General features: G+C 37.1%; 1 protein-coding gene across 10 annotated transcripts; it reads right to left on the bottom strand.

Annotated features, from left to right (window-relative positions):
• Window positions 1-1,128: 1,128 nt before the first annotated feature.
• Window positions 1,129-19,150, bottom strand: IL18R1 (interleukin 18 receptor 1). 10 transcript variants are annotated; one of them, XM_010727917.3, is made up of 15 exons: window positions 18,928-19,150; window positions 18,478-18,562; window positions 18,269-18,404; window positions 17,563-17,653; window positions 16,901-17,065; window positions 15,959-16,077; window positions 14,752-14,992; window positions 9,810-9,987; window positions 8,868-9,021; window positions 8,266-8,328; window positions 6,711-6,867; window positions 6,418-6,551; window positions 5,109-5,270; window positions 3,777-3,935; window positions 1,129-2,343 (listed from the first exon to the last, which is right to left on the bottom strand). In XM_010727917.3, the coding sequence occupies exons 6-15, from the start codon at window positions 16,005-16,007 to the stop codon at window positions 1,943-1,945; spliced, it is 1,698 nt and encodes a 565-aa protein (XP_010726219.1). In that variant the 5' UTR covers window positions 16,008-16,077; window positions 16,901-17,065; window positions 17,563-17,653; window positions 18,269-18,404; window positions 18,478-18,562; window positions 18,928-19,150; the 3' UTR covers window positions 1,129-1,942. The 10 variants fall into 10 exon arrangements, with proteins under 10 accessions (XP_010726219.1, XP_010726209.1, XP_010726228.1 ...); XM_010727907.3 differs by lacking the exon at window positions 18,928-19,150 and adding an exon at window positions 18,792-18,883; XM_010727926.3 differs by lacking the exon at window positions 18,928-19,150 and having other exon boundaries at window positions 18,264-18,404; window positions 18,478-18,785.
• Between the last annotated feature and the right edge of the window lie 1,100 nt (window positions 19,151-20,250).

Here is a 20,250-nt window from a genome sequence, read left to right as displayed (position 1 = left end):
TAATGATTCTATGAGCTATCTTCATACCTGTCAGTCTTCACTTTCTTCCAGTTTTTATGGTCTTTAATGACACAAGGCATGAATCTACTATTTTCTGGATGTGATACTTAGAATATTGGACCATAATGCACAAATCAGCTGCAAATTGCTTCTAGGTTTGACAAGACCAGCATAAAATAACCTTGGTCTGCACACACGATAGGCATGTGCCCAAGCATTGGAGATCTCAATTTGGGGCTGACTTCAAAATTTCATTTTAGCTTCTTGTTTTGTAAACGTGCTACTGACAGCTTGTTTCTGCACACATCTTCAGTTTATCTGCAACACAACCTGCAAATCTTTCTTCTGTCCTCCAGTCCTTCGATCTGAGACTAGTGGAAGAGACAGTATTTGTCTTGAAGCTTGGATACAGGCTCACATACCTCCTCATTCATCCCTGCTTTTCAAGTTCTACCTCTCCTTCTGTCTCTGTAAAGAATGCAGAAGGCAATGGAAGAACAGAAATGCTTACAGGAAAATATATTTCTGGATATGGTATTAAATGTGGTGTTGATTTAGAAGGATCTCTTTTCTCTGCAGACTCAAATTTCTGCAGATTTGGTGCAGACATTGATGATAGCCATACAGGGTAAAATTCATTGACAACAAACAGTCATAAACCTTCTACATTTGCAAGCCCTTACACACTATTATACTGATACTATATAGGACAGTACCAACTCTTCCCAACACTTATGTTCAGTAGACAAGAAGATTTTGGCACCCTTTTTTTTTTTTTTTCTTCCCTACATTGTACGGCAGGAGTCAGGTATAGGAAGGAATGGTAAAAAAACACAGAGACTATGGTTTCACAGTCAGTACTGATGAGACAAGGATCTTAAAGACTGCTATCTCACAACAGCTGTCTCCTTACTGATCCCCTCTGCATTCTCTGGAAAATTATTTATTCCAGAAGCTTGTTCTGATTCAGCTTGGTTTATTTACCTATTTTACAGTATAACACTTACTGCTTGTGTAGAATAGGTCTAACAACACTCCTGCTTATTCTTGCATATTTTTTCCTTACTCAAAGTTTGATTTTTGCCACTTACTGTTGAGTAACTGCAGCAAAAACAGAAGCCATTGTTGTACAGAGGGGAAAATAAATTTTTATTAAGTGCAAAAAATGGTACAAAAATGTTAAAGGAATCACTGAAATGATCTCAAAACAACAATCATGTCAATGCACACATAAATTGACACAAACATCATCAGGAAAACCAAAAGAACTAAAGTCTATAAAAGCCTTACTAGTAGCCTCATTTCCCTAGAGTGGCAAACAGAAAGTAGGCATTTCTAAGCCTTGGTTAAAGTCAGCAATTTGGGATCCAAGAGTGATAAGAACTGATGTTAATTTAAGTATGCATAGTCCTATTTTCCCTTGTCTCCTTTTACCACGGCACACTACTCAGCAGTGAATACAGCCAGCCTGATTACATCTGACTCTTTCCGTCTCTGCCTTTCTCCATTTTCACTTCCCTGCTCAGTGCTGCCCAAGGCCTGTCTGCCAAACTTTCCAGAGTAGGAGCCATTTGTTTTTACTTCCAAGCAGGATCCTTAGAAAATACCAAAACACAAAACCAAAAGCACCTAAATATTGGAAAAATGCAAGTTTAACCAACGTCATTCTGCAAATAGGAAAATGTAATATCAAAAGTTTACACAATTAAGTTGTTGTGGAATAAGAGTTCAGCTCCTTATGCAGACTGCTGAGGAAACATCCTTTGGGATATAATTTAGTATTGGAGTTAACGTGATTCTAGCCAATGTGATGATTCTTACATTCTTCTCAAATCTCAGACTGCTATGAACAGTGTTTCTCAAAAGTAATTGCAGTTTGTGTTTTCTATTTGAATTTATTGAAGCTGGTAGCTTTCTGCAGCAAATTCCATCTCCAGAATTCCTATATGACTGTATTAAAGTCACAGCCTCCACTCCATGGTTGAGTCCCTTCTGAACCTAGATCTAGATTCAGACAGTGTCCTTTGGTGTTTGACTTGGTAGGTTTTGCTGGCATGAGGTACCGAAGGTTCTTCCAAAATCTGGAATTCACAGGGAGAGATTTATCTTTTTTCCACTTCACTACCCTCTTTGATGGCAAAAGAGACAGTGATTCTGGCAAGAAATTGTAGTCACGTATAGGCATATACTCAATTAATATAATCTTTGTTTTCTTTTCTACTAGAGCTTTATGCAGTCCACTCTCAAGTTCATATATGGCTCTGTCAGAAATGTAGTTCTGACTCAGTATAATGATTAATCTTCGGCTTTTGTCAATGAATGAATGGATATCATCAACAACAGCTGCAAATTAAAAAATAAATATGTTATTAAACTAAATTGAAAGGGCAGGCACTGAGCTGACTTCTCCTTTAACAATTGCACATGTACCAAAATATTCTTGTGAAGAATCATCCTGTCCTTAAGAATAGATTAATATTCATTACAGATAATGAATTTGTGAAAATAAGCTCTCCTATAGTCAAAGCTTAATCTCTGCAGCAGATAAAAATCTACATACAATCTCCAGCTATCTATCTGTAATCATACGTACAGAAGGTGACAGTAAAATTTATTTTTCATCCACTGATGCCATTAGAGTGATTCCACCCAAAGTCACCAACAGTCACCTCTCCCCGATTATTCAATAAACACCAGCTCACTCCTTTTCTTCCACTGGAATCCAAATCTACTGCTGGTAATTCAAGGCTGAGAAGGCTAGCATGATGAGATGGTAGAATGAGTTCCAGCATGATCTCCACAACTATGAGACAACAAGGTCTACAGAAACTACAAATCTAGAAAACATGCCTCATAGGGAAAGAGAAAGCAAACTGCAGAAGTAACCAAAAGAAGAGAAAACTGAAAGGAGAAGGAGACTGGCAAGGGTACTGCAAATAGAAGGCTCCTGTAAATAGAAGCAAACCATCTGTTTTCTATATTCACAATAGATCACACCAGAGAAAATGAAATAAACTACAACACTTCAAATTGAGCACACAGGAAAGCCTTTTTTATAATACTCAGAACTTATTGGGAAATTTGTGGTATTTCTCACAGATCTGAAAAATATGTCAGGAAAGGATACATGGACAGAAGATCCGGCCTTGAAAAGGAAGATGAGAGAGCTTACTGTTTTGAGATTTTAACATGAATCCTACTCCCCAAACAGGCCTTCAAATTAATGAAATGAAATTTTTTGCAATCATCTGTAAAAAGCTATCTGCTCATAGGTCATTTAAAGAAACAAAATGTCATGTTCTCATGTATATTTTCCTACCCATTTGTCATCTATTGGATTAAAAAAAAAAAAGCTATCAACTGCTGAAACAAGGATAGAAACATATGTGTTACCTGAAAATACTTAATACCAGAACCATCAATTTCTCTGTGCAATAAATGTAAGTTAATTCACAGACAGCTGCCCTCAGCAAAAGCAGAGAAAGAGCTCTACAATCATGAAGCACCTTATATTCTCTGTTCTCACCCTTTCTCCACGGCAGCTTTTCCACCTATTTATCTTGACTGCATAATTAAGGGTATATATGCATGTATATGAATTCATAACATTACATAAAATCAATAAAATGTCTTTGTGCTGCCTCTGTGAGCAAACATAGCCTATATAAAATGAAAAAGTACCACTTCAATGTAAAGAACTTTTGATAGAATCCTTTCTTTAGCTTTGCATGAAAAGGATGTGTTCATTTAATGACAAGAATATTCAATACACTTACCTCCTCCAGGAGATACATCTCTCTCAAATATACATAACTTGTACCCAAAGTTTTCTTCTAATATCATTGGTAATATCCTCAAAGCAAATTCTCTCTCTTCTTTACTAGTAGAAACACAATCTTTCAGGTAAGATACAAAAGCATCATATTCTTTTCCATCTGGAAAGAAACACCCATTTTTGTCTTGTTGGCAATGATTCGAAAAAAAAAAAAATCTATCTGATCCATCATTCTGGTTTACAAAATTACTGTTTTAGTTGCAAAGCATTTAGAAGCTTCTGCTCTTTTTTTCTTGACAATAGATACTTCAAAAATTTGTATTTGATTTTGTTTGCATTTTTGCAAATATTTGAAAATAATATATCCTCTCCCCATTATATTTTTAAATCAGATTAATTTAACCAGTCAATGTGATACTTACGATGATCAGAAAAAAGAAGCATCTTACTAGAAACTAATAGAAAAAACATGTTTATAACTTGATGAGAATATTAAATAAGTCACACTTATTTTACTCTTTGTCTAGTGCTACCGTGTAGGTCTGTTGAACAATAAAATAAGCCAATTTATTATTTTAACGAGTTAAGAGTTACAAGAATATACCACATTTGGTCATATACCAGGAAGCAATCTATAAGCATAAAACTCAAAAAAGACCAATTCCAAAACTAGATTTACCACATTGATTAATCCCTAATTGAACCTTGCCACAAACAGTTATCTGGATTGATACAAAACACATAGCTTTGCATCAACTATACTTCTTCCTTAGCATTAACAAAAAGATAAATAACTCTCACAGGAAACGATGACATTTACCCATTACTGAAAAATCTCCAACCACTGCAGTTTATTCAAACTATAGTCAAGTTGATTTAGAGTCTAGACTGCTACAGATAAAGAAGCATTTTAATAGCAAGCAGAAGGGCACCACTGAGGTGAAAACAAATTTCTATCGATCTATCACTTTGACAACTGCAGAATGCTCACTGTGGATAGATACTTGTACATTTCTCCACCTATACCAACAACTCTCCAACTTTTGTGATGGAGATCACTACAAAATAAAGCATACTTGAACAGCACCCAATTACATCCCTCCTACTGCCTGCTCTAGAGGCAGCTTCTCTGTACTTATCTGCTTTACTACCCTAAGAGGATGACATCATTTTAGCACCTATCATTATCTTTTATGTACTCTTTCTTCTTTCTACTCACAGAACTCCTGCATTTATTTTGCCACTTCCTCAAAGATGGCCATTTTATAGAACCTATCAGTAGCTATTTTTCAATTAATGCTCTACTTCAATGTCAGCATTAGCCAAGTCCTACCTCCAGCAGTGTCATCTTTTTGGCTTATGTTCCTGTAGAATAGAACTAAGTCTACCCTGAACACCACACAGACAACTACCACAGCCATAGCAACACATGGAAACAGTACAGCAAGGATCATTCCAGTTGTAAATATGTGCATAGGCAGATCTCGGGTGTTTCCTGTAAAAGAGAAACCCAGGCAATTACAGCCTTAACAAAGAGTATTATACGATAAAATTATGATAGTAAATACTCGTGACATCTTAAAATGACCCAAACTGAAATGTTGATGTGAATCCTTTCCTGCTAATATTTCAGGCAGACATGTACACCATTAATCCTGAGATGGAAAAGAACTGAAGAACATAGATTACTCTAAAAACAAATTTGTTTTGCGCACACACCCTAGATACACATAAAACTCCTCAAAAATGTACATCTCAAATTGGAGAGCTATACTAGGTCAACTGCTTTTATGATGAGTTCTCTTCAGGATCTTTATTATTCCCTCTTATTTGCTACTCCTTTCTCAGCTCATCAATAACAGCACTTAATGTCCTTTTTAGTCTTTTGTTGTTGTTGTTCTGCCTTTACTCTTTCAAGCTTTTTTTTTTTTTTAGTTTATTGTTACACTCTTATTTTAAATTCCAAATATGTATTTGAATTCCAAATATGGATTAAATGTTTGTGAAGTCCTTTGTGAAAGCACTGTCATGTCATGCTCACTGTAGTCTGTACTTCATTTGGTCTATTATCTGCTGCGTATTTTAATATCAACTAGTTTATCTACACACTTAACGTTAAATATTTCCTCCAAATAAAGATTGGAAAGGTTTGAGATGGAAAAAAAGAGGGGAATGTCCATTTTTCAGGAATCTCCAAGCTGTCTAAACAATACATATATAGCGTTACTGTAAGGTAGAAGTCAGTTTTCCAGTGCTAGAGAGAGAAAATCCCTGACGAGAGAGATCTTCGACCAGAATGCCTGAGGCATTAGTGGGAATATCAAAGACTGCCCTTTCTAACAAACTACTACAAAGGATTTGTCAGCCAGAGCTCAGCTCTGCCTCCCCAACATGTACACATGGCAGCAGTGGTTTACCCAGGGAGCCCCAGACAGCTGCTACAATCCCTACTGCCTCAGCTCAGTGCAGAAGGAATCACCTGGTGGTACGTTAAGCCCAGCATCAGAGGGGCCAAGGCCTTCACAAGCATGCATGTGTGTCTGGACTGATATTCTGAAATCAGTGCTGTGCCACCATTGCAAAGGGGGCTGGCACAAATAATAATTAAAAATGAGAAACATGATTCATAGATTATACTGTACCTTTTTTCAGTTTCACTACTTTTACGTGCGTTATTTCATCAGCTTGCAGTGTGCAGGTGAAATTGTGATGCAAGTCCTCCTCTCTTACTTTTTTAATCCGTAGAAGTCTTGTGATATAAAACTTGTTTCCCAAGCTGCAATAAGGAATGATGTTAGCAACACTATCTGCATAGAAATCTACAATAAGTTGAGAAGCAGAATTTGAGGAAAAGGTTGTAGAAGAGCCTCAGGCATTTTAATTAATTTGCAGTCCACAGCATATGACAGAAGATCAGTATTTTTTGGAAACCTACTGTGATTTTTTTAAATCTTCTTCACATATTGGTGGGTCAGCCTCGGGAATACCTGAACATTCTTTTGGAAATGTATCATTAAACCACCAGTAGAGGTTGGCATCTTCTTGTATATAATAACCCAAGAAACCTGTGCAGTTGAGCGTCTCTTCTTTACCTAAACGAAGCATAACATAAGAAGATCTAATCAAAAGCAGCATTCAGATTTACAGTGCAGCAAAATATGAGCTTTACAGATCAGATATCCAAGTTGCTATCCTCCTTTCTGGACCTAGTAGTCCTAGCACAAAGTTTTATACATGTTCCATCTGCACTGTTGCACTCCATTGCATAGTGAGGATCTTTTGTCAGATTAACTCTGTAACAGGCAGAAAAGTTTAAATAGGTCAAAGACGTTAGTGAACTAAACTGCATGCTGCTGGAAGAGAAAAGGACAACTCACCAGTACCCCAGGGCCAGGTAAGGGGAATTAAACCAACTCACGGGGCTAACTAAACTGTATACAACAACACAAAGAAATAACAAAACCTGCTATGGCTTGTGATGACCTCTCACAGAAGAAGCTGTCTTCTCTTCCAGTTGAACAGTTCAAGAATCTCTAAAGCAAGTCTAGCTGAAAGTATGCCAGCTTTAAATTTAGACCATCTGAATCCAAATCACAGTTTGATAATAAATGTTTAGATCTATGTTTCAACTACTTTGCAACTCGAGCCTTACTGTGCATAACTGCTATTTTCAGGAAAATTTTATAGAACACTCTCTAAACAACACAAGTTTTGAAAGTCCATGCACCAAATTCATCCCAAATTCCCTTCATTCTCCACCATGCCATCATGCTGAAGGTAAACCAACATCTGGTGCCTTGGCTGAGCAAATGAGATTCACATATGAGCAACAGAGGTGTTGAATTTGGAAAATGGTGCAAGGGAAGACTGGGTAATGGAATGGGAGAAGCCCTCTGACACAGGACAGGAAACAGACAGACAAATTTATGTTCTTGAGAATTATATACAGTCTCAACAGGAAAATCTCGGACGGTTTCCAATACTGTGTGAGTCCTACAGACCATGTTATCTAACCCCCAGCTAGGAACATAGTCATGGATTCTTTGCAGCAGTAAGAGATCTGTATGCTTTCATTGATAGGACTGTCATCCCTCAAATTTCACACTGCACTGCAGAGCAACGTGCAGATATGAAAGGGATTACTTATTATTGTTGCTCACTGAAAAAAAACAACCAGAACCACATTGTTCTGTGTTGTTTGCTGTCTAAAAATAAAGCCATGGAGGGCTGGTTTGTCATTACCGCCACTTTTTCTTGATGGTCATAGCAACAACCTCCTCTTCTACCTCTGCAAGGGTGAATTTAGTGTACTTGTAGATAGGTCATGGAATTCACTAGTGAAAACATAACCATTTGTGAAGACGTATTAGATCCAGCAGGGTGTACAGACAACTATTTCAGTTAAACTTAACCAGACCATCAGCCATAAAGAGCTCAGGACTAAAACATGTATATGAACATGTATAAAAATACTCATATTAATTTGATACCTATTTCTGTTTGAATTTCTTCATTGCGTCCAACTATCTCCAAAGTTACAGTCTCTGGTGCATCTAAAAAAAATATACATATATATAAAGAAGTTTTGCTGTTGAAGCTTTCTTACATTCTACAACAGTAAAAATGACACATTTCTGGAACTAATCACATAGATTCCTAATTCAAAGAGAAATATCTCGACCCATCATTATCAAGCAGTAAAAAAGCAGTATTTCCTGACAAATTTTCTGCATTTCAATACGTACAGAGCAGATAGTTTACAATGGTTGGAAGGGCTCCTTCCCCAAAATTCGTAAGTTTGTATGACTTACAGCAAATTAAAAAATAAATAAATAAATAAATAAAAACCACCTAAAACTGCAGGGAAAACTTACTAAATTTTCCAAACTTGGTAATACATGAATTTCTGCTTTTTATTTTTGAATTATTGCAAGGTATATCAGATTTCCAGATCTAATTACATCAAAATACTTATCAAGAAAGAATTGTAATTAAGAGATGATGAATGACATCCAATCACAAACAGATTTAGTAGAGAAATTTCCCACAGTGAAGTAAACAGAAAACATGCTTCAGTTTCAAGTTTTCTTACCTTCTTCTACTACCAGCCTAATTGTATTGGTGCTGTGGTAGATCTTTCCTTCATGACTGATGGAAATTTTGCAGGTATATATACCAGAGTGCTGAACTGACAAGGTTTTAAAATCCAGTTCCCGTCCCCTTTCATTTTCATAGTTCTTACAGTCCTGCATCAATGAAGCAAGAAAATATTATAATGTATGAAACATATATTCAACACCTTAAAAAAGACAAAAACAATCTTCAGAATGAAGAATCACTCTTACTATCTCAACAGCATTTACCTGACCCAAAGGAGGTAGGGCCCCAATTTCCAATTAGTCATTTAAAGGCAATACCTGAACATCCAATCCACTAAAAGTTGAGAGCACTGCCTGAATTACCGTACATTATGAATGGTCAAAGTGGCAAGCAGGGGGCTTCCTAAATCTAATGGCTGATTATACCAACACTTCACAGTTACAGGTGCCTCATCTGTTGTCTGTGCACCAGCAAAACTGTTCCAAAGATCAGATTTGCCTAAAGCGACCAGAACTGGGTCTGATACACATTCTGTAAAACATGGTCAGAAACAGTAAAATTTTAAAGCCTCTCAGTAACTTTACAAGCGCATGTCAACTGTTAAACAAATACCTTGGCAATTCATTTAGTGTCAGGATGACACCTATATTGGCAAAACAGATAAACAGGCTAACAGACATGCACATCAGATCTTCTTCCATTCTAAACTACCAGTAATTTCTGATTACAGGTATTATTTCTAACAAACTTGAGAGCAGAGAGAAACTTTATTCTGTGTATCTCTCTGAAGGCTTATTTCCACAATAATTTGAAAAATTAAAGCATTATTGGGTTTTTGATGGTTCTGAAAATCTCTATAATTCACTTTTCCTGCAATTAGACGTTCTATCAATAGCTGTTCTATCTATAGCCAATGCTTTGATTTTTTGATTACCTTATACCATGTTATGCTGTCATTTGCATTGACAGACAGATCATTGCATTTCAATGAATGACCAGTTCCAGCATTTTGAATTTCAGTTGTTAAATGATTTTGATTGAAACAGCTGCTTCTATTCCTTTCAAGTACATTCAAAGTCCACTTTTGAATTGTGAAATTTCGTTTTCCACTGCTGTGAAAAAAAGATTTGCAAAACCAGTTTTAAGAGCTTTTTAAAGGAATTCAGCTTAGCAAGCTATGCAACAAAATAAAAGTAAGTCCTTTAAGCTCTAATAGGTAAAAATACATGTACTGTGAACTGATTATCTACATTCCCTTTATTACTCTTCTATCTCAACTGTGTTATTTCCCACAGTAAAAGAAGTTATCTAAACTAAATTACCTATCATAACGCATTTGACAATAAAATTATGTCTATGAAATGTGACAACACTTCATAGCTACATCTACCAGAACAAGAAATCAAATATCTGTGGCATCATACATAGTTAAACATGGAAATAAAAGAGTTTAAGTAGCTTGAACCAGCTACTGATCTTGCAGGTTTCATTTCCCATGCTTTGATAAGGTCCAAAGTAGTAACTGAGAAATCTATTTATTATAAAAATATTAAAAATAAAATAGGCAACTCTCATTTTGTTCACAAAGTCCCATTTTTTCATTGTTTAATACTGTGGAGATAATCACCAAATTTTTGGAAATGTTTCTGAACTCTGCAAGTCTCATGAATTACTGAATCACTTACAAATTTAAGCATGCCTGCAAAAGAAAGCATTTTGGAAAGGATTAATCTTGTTTTCACATAGTCTCCACTGAACAGAGCTCTACAGTTTGCTGGCCACCACAGGTGGATAGAAGAGCAATTTCATTACATCTTATATCCATAAAAGGAAATGTAAATATGCTGTAAAAATGCCTCTTCTAAATCTATAGAAGCAGATCATGACCATCCAGATATCTACTATATTCTACTTGCATTTTTCTCTAAAGATTATAGCTGTAATATTCCTTGCTGAGCTGTTACATTTCTATCACTTGTGATTCTTTTGTGATAGTTTTTGGGCATACACAACAACTTCTGGCTTAACAAACTTTCCACCTCACCCACCAAACCCACAAAAAAGGAACAAAAACCAGCTTGACTCAGGAAAGTATACAGGGAAGTGAAAGCCCTTAGGGCATATAATCCAAGTTTACCATAGAGACTGCATAAATACACAGTTCTAAGCTATTTCAGTGCAACAATCCAGTGTTATATCAGTATTTCAACCTACAAAACAAAGCTGACACTCAGCCTTCAATACAATATTATCTCTACTTGTGTGCATTCCCACTGCTTTCAACAGCTCTAAGCACCTTAAGAATAAGCAGTATTAGGAACTTATTACATTTCAGGTGTCCGCCATGAATCTCCACACACTAATTTTTTTCAGGAACCCTTTATTTCAAGGTCACCAGTACAGAGCCACAAGATGACCTGCTTTCTCGTTGGTTTCTTTGTTGTTATTTTTTTCTCTGCCAACCACAGGAAATAGGTATAAAAACCACACAAATTAGATATCCTGCCAAAAATTTGTGACACAGATTTCTGCTTACCACTCCCACACCCAGTGTCTATGAAATCCTTTATGTTCAAGAGATGTTGCTGAAGATGGACACATTCAGACTTTCAGGTGATGTCCATTAATTCCTGAAATTATGTCCTCAGCCTACTGCACTAATAAATGTGCAAACACATCAACATATACATCTTTGGCTATATATGCTATGTCTCAGCAGAACAATTCTGTTGAACTAGAAAACTTCTGATTATTCTTTAAGTCAAAAATAAACGAATAACACAATATACATACACTGTTACAACATTTTCACCTCTCTCTCCTTGCACATTGTCAGTTGCAACAGAGCAGGAAATAATTAATTAGCTTGCAAAATATGTATACTGTGCTGTCATATAGTTCCTGAAATCCTACAGTAAATTTGATTGACACTTTGGTTAATTAAAACTGTTTACCTATGCAGCTAAAAAATCATTTCCCGTATACCTTACACATTCTCATATCTAAATTAATTATTACTAATTATTAATTATCAAACAAATAAGTGAAAATATGCTTAGCTTGTTTACTTTTAAACCAAAATTTTAGCCTAATATAAATGTTCCGAAACAAACTTCATTCTGTCAATCTTATTAAATCTTAAACCAATTCAGTAGCCCACAATAATCCACAGTTCTTCAATGTCAATTTACTCCTGAAAGTCCTCCTTCACCGCAGAAAACTGATTCTGCAAGTAGTCTTCAACTGCTCTTAGTATGCTTTCCTATACTGAGAACCATCAGAAAAACTAATCCCAAGATACAATGAAATTCCTATTAAAAAAAAAAAAAAGAAAAAAAGAAAACCCACAAAACTTATTGTTCCAATAGCCTTCATTCTAACCTTAAAAACGAACAAACAAAAAAAAACCCTAAATATCTGCATGGGTCTAACATGGAGAAATTCTAAATAAATAAATAAATAACTTAAACATTGTTTCAGGGTGGCCAAAATATTTTCTTTTGATTCAGAAACTTTTTTTCTAAATAAAAATGCTTTCTTCTATAACACATTTTTCAAAGGTAGTATCATAATACAGCGTTTTAGAAAACGAAAAAGGGTTTCGTAACAGAATCAAAATTCAATTGCAAATGAATACTTTGATAAAATCAAAAACTTTCTTCTGAGTTTCCTTCTTAGATACATCAGTTAATCACAACATTTCACAAAGGATCACTTCTGTGTTTTTGAACAAATAATCATTTTAACAAACTCTATCCTAATAATTTTATTCAGGATCTTTTTCCATCACTTCCATCTCATACATGTATTCATTTTATACAATTGATGTAATGTACTGTAGGTTTACTATCATTACTCTAACTCCTCAAAGCTTTTGCAGCTGTGTTACCACAGATTTCCTCTCAAAGGGCTTATTATGAAAATCTCCTTTGGTAGTACTGTGGTTCAGGTATGCTGCTAATTCCATGCCAAAACAAGCCAGAGCATGCATTTTTCAGCATTATTTAGGTACTGGCTGTAGAGCAAGCTGTTAGATTTTAATAACATTTTAGAATCATATTTAGTGAAGTTACTGTATGGATGACTGCTCAAGGCCATTAATAAAGTAATAAAATTTTGTGGCAAGTCCAGATTTGATATGAAAAGTATAGGTCTACCAGCAAGCCAAGCAGTATCTCATCTCTGTATACCACAACTGATCAGTTTGCTTTTTACCTCTGCTAATTTAGACATATACCTGTACTCAGTAACATGCTAAATATGTACTACTTTGAAGAACAAAGTAGCCAGATTACCACTGTCATCATCCCTAAAGCCAATTCTCTTCAGACTGGGTTCAACACACACTAGGAAAATATTTCTCAAACTTTACCTACTAGTTGGAGAAAGAACAGCTTGCCATTAAAAGGAAATCTCTTAAAAACAAAAATAATATTCATGTGTATATTCGCTCTACTTACAGACTTCTCATTTACAATATTCAGCATTTCAGATATGGTGACTCAATAAAAAAAATAGCCGTACATGGAAAAGTATAACATGAAATTTTCATCTTCTATGTTAACTTGAACCTTAACTAAGTAACAAGTTAACAATTAAAATCACAGAATCACAGAATCACAGAATTGTAGGGGTTGGAAGGGACCTCTAGAGATCATCGAGACCAACCCCCCTGCCAAAGCAGGTTCCCTACACCAGGTCGCACAGGTAGGCGTCCAGGCGAGACTTGAATATCTCCAGAGAAGGAGACTCCACAACCTCCCTGGGCAGCCTGTTCCAGTGCTCCGTCACCTCACCGTGAAGAAGTTCTTACGCACATTCGTGTGAAACTTCCTATGCTGCAGCTTATGTCCGTTTCCCCTCGTCCTGTCTCCACGTACCACTGAAAAGAGACTGGCCTCACCGCTATGGCCGCCACACCTCAGATATTTATAAACCTGGATCAGGTCCCCTCTCAGTCTTCTTTTCTCAAGGCTAAACAGACCCAGTTCACTTAGCCTTTCTTCATAGGGGAGATGCTCCAGGCCCTTCACCATCTTTGTGGCCCTCCGCTGGACTCTTTCCAAGAGATCCCTGTCTTTTTTGTACTGGGGAGCCCAGAACTGGACACAGTACTCCAGATGAGGCCTTACCAGGGCAGAGTAGAGGGGGAGGATCACCTCCCTCGACCTGCTGGACGCGCTCTTCTTAATGCACCCCAGAATGCCATTGGCCTTTTTGGCCACGAGGGCACACTGCTGGCTCATGGCCAACCTGTCGTCCACCAGGACGAAATCTATATTACATTATGCTATCAAATGTCTGTCTGCGATGCTGCTGGCGAAATGTGGGTAGCATTTCACAGTATTTGCAGCTCTATAATGAAACAGCAATCTTTATGAGCCAGGAAAGAATCTTAAAAAGATTACTTCAGCAACAGCATGAAATGCAAAATACTATAAAAGGGGGGCTGCTCAAAGCCCCATCTGACCTGGCTTAAACCACTTTCAAAGATAAGACAACCACCACTTCTCTGAGCAATCTCTTCCATTGCCTCACTATCCTCATAGTGAAGAATTATTTCCTAAAAACATTTTCTTTTACTTGGCAGTTGACAGGAGTGTCTGTCTCTCCTTATGCTTAGGGAATAAGCCATAAAACAGCAAAAACGCTACCTGTTTTATCCAATCTTTGAAAGGCAGTGTCTGCCTACAGCTATATGCATGTACCATAGGTCCCTCTGGGTGGTGACCGAGAAACTGTGACACCACAATTAATGTAGTTCTCCACACTTCCTTTGTGTGGATACCACAAACGATACAAAGCAAGACAAAGAAATTACCACATTCATAGATAATGGCAAAGGCAGGATGCTCATCCACTCGCTGTGTACCCACCTTTGAGTGACAAAGTAATTCCCAGAGTCACCAAGTTCAGCTGGCCAAAATTCCAGAAAATTCATTTGGGATACAATTCTGTGTGTCTCCTTTATTCGCTTCTGCCTTCCAGCACTTTCTTTGTACCAGTTTATTGCGTATTCTTCTTTCCAAGAATGTTGTAGTTTTGACTCAGGAAAACAAAGGTAAAAATACTCCCCTTCTAGTACATCAATGGAGGCACGAAGAGGACACAGCTTCTCTTCAGAGAAAGAGGGAAAAAGGCTCAATACTCTTTCAGAAAATAATATCAGCTTGACTTTAAAGTGATCTGCTGCATAGCAGGTCTTTTATAAAATTATTTATTTTTTTTTTAGCAGAGTAGACTGACATAATTTATTTGTTCCAATAAAATCTATTTCACTCTATCTTACTGAACCAAAACTAGAAGACATATAAGGATAAAAAAATGGACATTTCCCTAAAACTCTTTCATGCAGGTCCAAAATGGGCACAGATGGCAGAATTTGGCTTTATAATAAAGCAGCTGCGACAAACAGAAAACTTCTTCATATGGTTGGACTCGACAAAGATGGCTAATCCTCAGAACTGATCAACTGCCATAAAAGCAGAGTCTATGAATTAAGGTGTACATTTCCGTCTTAATTACTTACCAGTACTTACATGCTAAGATTTCTTTAAAACTTCGTACCTTTAGAAAATTTCTCTCCAAAGAGGGTTCTGTGTGAAAAATCTAGTCTCAAAGTCTGCTTTTCTAGTTAAATTTTCCAAATGTAATTTTGCATGTGAAAGTCATATGAAATACAGAAAAGCAACCCTGGTCTAGCACAAATAGTCAAGAATAAATTAGCTTTCAACCCCTATTTGTCCTAGAGATTGTCTTTCTCTAGCTATTATTGAGACTACACTTGTGAATGCCACAGAGTCAGGATCATTTTCCTCTTTGCTGCAGCTCTCCATACAGCCATGCTCCCATTCAGTAGAATCAGGGGTCTCTAGCCATCTTCACCTCTAGTGAACTTACTTCATAATTTTGTTACTATAAATGAAATTTCCAAAGTCTGGAGCTAGGCTGAAACTGAAAAAAATTTAAGATGTTGTTCTTAAATGCAAAGTACAAAAACTTCAGTCTGAAAAACTGTCAAGATGTCCTATATTTGGCAAATATTTTGAAAATTCTACTGTTGAAATGAGAATTTATACTTACCCGTGGCTGTTTCAGTGATAAAAATTAACAAAAAAAACATGAGATTCATTTCCTTGAGTTACTTCTCACTTTTTCTCCAAAAAAAAAGAAACTGAGTTCTTCTTGGTCACACTGAAAGCCTAAGGAAAATATACTCACAGTTCATGACAAGTGCAGTGATACAGACCTCTTAGAGCATTGTGAGAAGCACAACTAATGCCCATTATTGAAGAGGGCCTTTCAAATGGAAAGTTACTCATTTTTACCATAAAATATCAGGTAATGTACCAGGTATGTATCAGGTAATGTACCTAGGTTTTCCTTGGCAAGTTTTATTTCAAATTTTATTTCAAATTCAGAAAACAATGACGCGTTTCCTTCCTTCATTTTCAAGACCACTTAATGTCCTTTGTATTCCTGATTAAACTGACACTCTTTGAGGAACATCTACACTTGGATTCCAATCCAGTACCAGTGCTTTGTGGTGGTGTTTTTTTTTCCTACAAAGAGTATGGTATTTGCAAGACAAGACCTTACAGAAAAAACACAGCTAATAAGTTCCCTTATATTCCAGGAGAATAGCGCAGATAGATCAGACACTCAGGTGTCTTTTTAGACTGCTGGAAAACAGCGAAGTCTGTAATTTTGTCTTACATTTTAATCTGTTGACCAAATACGTACCAGCTGAGATGCTAATGTTTTCATCTCGGGGCAAACAAGACCAGAGCCAGTCCTACGACCATTCTCTAGTTCTGCTAACAAGGCAGAAAGCATAGATGCTGATTTTGCCAATACAAATGCCCTTAGTCATTAACCTAGTCATCAACCTGAACATGCATGTACAAATATAACATACTCAAGAGAGATTTTTCCACACAGCTATCAAAAGTAATCTCTTTGAGCATCTCATTTATTTGTCTTTTCAACCTAAAACTTTTGCAATTTGAGAAGATACATACTTACTGCTGAAAGACACCTGTCTGAAATTTTCAGCCAGAAACTTCCTGTGATATAAACAAGCAGGATGAAGTCAACTACTGCATTTCAAGTAATACTCCAGAATGACATCAAGACATGTATCTGCTCTCCCATCAACTCATTACAAGTATGCGATCATCCCATAAATAACTGTAAGAAAATGAAAGAACTATTTCACATCCCTTTTTTCAGACTGACTGGTAGACAGATCCCAATTTAGAAAGCAGCAGAAAGTTGGGGGCTGAATACTGCAACAAGCAACTTCAAGTGGCCATGCACTCAGACCTGGTTTTGGTTCCCTTCTGTACATGGAGAATCAAACTATTATATTTTATAGGGAAAAAGAAGGGTCTCTCTGTCTTGAATTTTCTTTTCATTTTCATCCTTTCACATCTACAACAAATACAATTGTCACAGACAATGAAACCATGATCCACTATATTAAGATAAAATCGCATATCATCAGATTTTAATTCTAAATCCCATTCTTTATTGGCACATCACATCAGCACAAAATTGATGTTTTGATGAAAGCACAGTATAGCCCTTGATTCTTGGAACAGGGATTAAAGAACAAAGTCTGATTCGAACTACTGAGTAATAGCCCGGTTTGAGATATCTGACAACAAATAACAAGTAAAATATACCGCCTTAGTCTTCATCTTATGCTGCTGTTGGACCTGATGAGTTTGTCCAGGCTACAAGTATTTTTATTTGAGCCATATGGTTGGCAGTACTCTTCAGTGGAACACCAGGGAGGAAAAAAAAATGAAATAATTTAGGTAAAATTCAACTACAATAAATATTGTTCAAACAACAGAATAAGGTCTTTAATTTTCTGAAAGGAATGGGGAGATAATATAAGGACAATGATTCTCAGAAGGAGTACAAAAATATTCAAAGGGCAAAATAGCAGAGGATGAGAGATTCAAAGACAAAAGTTAAAAACAAAAATGACACAAAGCTGTCTGTAAGGTGCCTAAAGGAGCAGCAGCTTCAAGCATGTTTTTCAAATTTCCCACACGCTTAAAGCTACAGCTGGACTTCCAATTATAAAAACAGTTCTTAGAATTACTGTACCATCTCTAACACATTGAAATCTTAAAGCAAACTTGAGCATTTCAAATTGTGCAAACTGCACTAACTCTAGGTTATGAAGTACACAGGCTGATACACTGAGATGTTTTGGTCATGTAACTCATTTTGATAAGCACTTTTGGAAACTGGAATTCATAACCCAAGGGATTGTGGCATTCTTTAAAACAAAGCAAAACAAACAACAATAGATACTTCTGAACCTCAGACTGTTTGAACAAATGTCTGGAATATCAGTGAGAAAGCCACTAACCTCACCTCTTTCAGGAAGGCATTTTGGGGAATGTCAGTCTCTTTCATGCAGGACTATATAGTACCACAATTCATGTAGGATTCATGAAGAGAAAGGATCTAGCAAGCAGTTATCAGAACCTTGGTAGGTCTAAACACCATCCTGTCAGGAAAACAAGATATTGGTTAAAACAAAAATCCACCTAAATTTCCAAACAAGGTAAGTATTTACTCACAACGCAGGTTGACAGTGGATGCAGAGGGAACGTTCCAAACGGCAGGCAGTTACAGGCTGCACTCACAAACCTTCTGAATTCAGCACTGAAACACAGCGATCTCGAAGTGAGTCAATACGAAAACAGCCCAGACTGAGAAACCTCCCGAAAAAGCAAGAGTGGAATTATCACTTTTTTTTTTTTTAAACTGTTGAACACAGGGAGGAGAATGGAAAAGGCAGAAGTGAGATTTTCACTTTTACTTGTATCGCTCGGAAAAGTAACAGCAATTTCTGAATGTGAACTCTTCTAAAGGAAGCATTTGAGAGACTCACCCTACCCGCCAGGAGCCCGCGCAGCACCGCCCCTTCCTGCGTGAGGCAGCGGAGCCCGGCAGGGGGCGGGCGCTTCCCGGTTGAGTTGGAAGGCAGCGGCCCGGGCAGGGGCTGTGGGCTGTGGGTTGGGGGTTACCTTGCTTGGAGAGTGCTCCCGGCTATAAGTTGCTGCGAGGTGAAACCTGGCGGTGGGCCCTGTCTGCATTTGGGGCGAGAGGGGCGGTATCAGGAAGAGAGGGGACTCCCTCTCACAGCCTCACTGGAGAGGAGGGTGCAAGGTGATGGCTTCGGTACTTTTGGATGAAAACACCTCTTCCTCTGCTCTTCTGTTGAAGGCTTGTGGCGGGACTGTGTTCTGAGAAGTGTGATGAAAGTAGGATGGAGCTTCAGGAGTGTGCATATCAGGCTAAAAATAGCAACTTTTATCTCTGCTATGACTTCCGTCCCCCCTCAGTGGCTCTTTGAGGATGAGAGTGTGCTAAGAGATAAACAATAAAGCTGATATGCTGCAAAATGATATAAAAAACCACGAAGCCTGACAAATTACAATCTGCAGGAAAAGGCAAAATGTGCTCCTGTACAAGATTCTCCTGATTTCAGAGTTGTATTTCTGTCCCGATGTCCCCTTTGGGGGTGGATTGACGCAAGGTTTTGAGACACAAAACATCTCATAATTCCACTCCTCTGAAAGGAGCATTCACCCCTAAGCAAGCCTCATGCCAACAGCTGACTGCTTCTAGGCCAAATGCTCATCTGTTGAAACTATGGTTCCATCGAGGATTTCTGAGAGCTGTGTTTCATGTTTAAGTGCTGTTCCTGCGTGAGTGTCTGCCACTGTTTACTTCACACCAATAGTTTGTCTGATAGGTACTGATCTGCTTCTAAATGAATTCATTTTGGTAACAGCAGAAACAAATTTATCCCATTGGGATTTCCTTTATTTTTCGTATTACACTGCTCATCTTCAGAAACTTGTAACAGTCAACCTATTTCTGTTTTTATTACTTTTAAGCCTTTTTACAGAATTTCCCAGTAATGACAGGAGATGTCACTGTGAAGGTGAAAGGGGCAAGTTACTCTAAACAGGGAGGAATTCCACAGAGCTGGCATTTTGCAGATTTTGCTGCTGAGGTGAAGCTGAAACCTCATCAGTTTTCGTCATCAGAGATTAAGACAATCTATATATAAACACAATCAAGCTGTTAGACAATGTAAATCAGAACTTCAGGAAAGTTCAACTGAGAATCTGGCCCACTGTAACTACTTTTAAATGTGTACATAATATTTCACGGTGTTTATTGTTCTTAAGGCTCAGTGCTTGATTTTAAAACTTAAAAGAAAGCATACATATACTGTAACAATTTTACATTTTACATTATATACTGATAATGATTTTACAAGAGTCTGAAAGCAGTTTAGCAGACAAGGAACTGGTAAAGTTAAATGTCATCAGCTATTT

Source organism: Meleagris gallopavo, chromosome 1, assembly GCF_000146605.3.
Source record: "Meleagris gallopavo isolate NT-WF06-2002-E0010 breed Aviagen turkey brand Nicholas breeding stock chromosome 1, Turkey_5.1, whole genome shotgun sequence".
Classification (NCBI taxonomy): Eukaryota; Metazoa; Chordata; class Aves; order Galliformes; family Phasianidae; genus Meleagris; species Meleagris gallopavo.
This window is presented reverse-complemented; position numbering and strand designations above follow the sequence as displayed.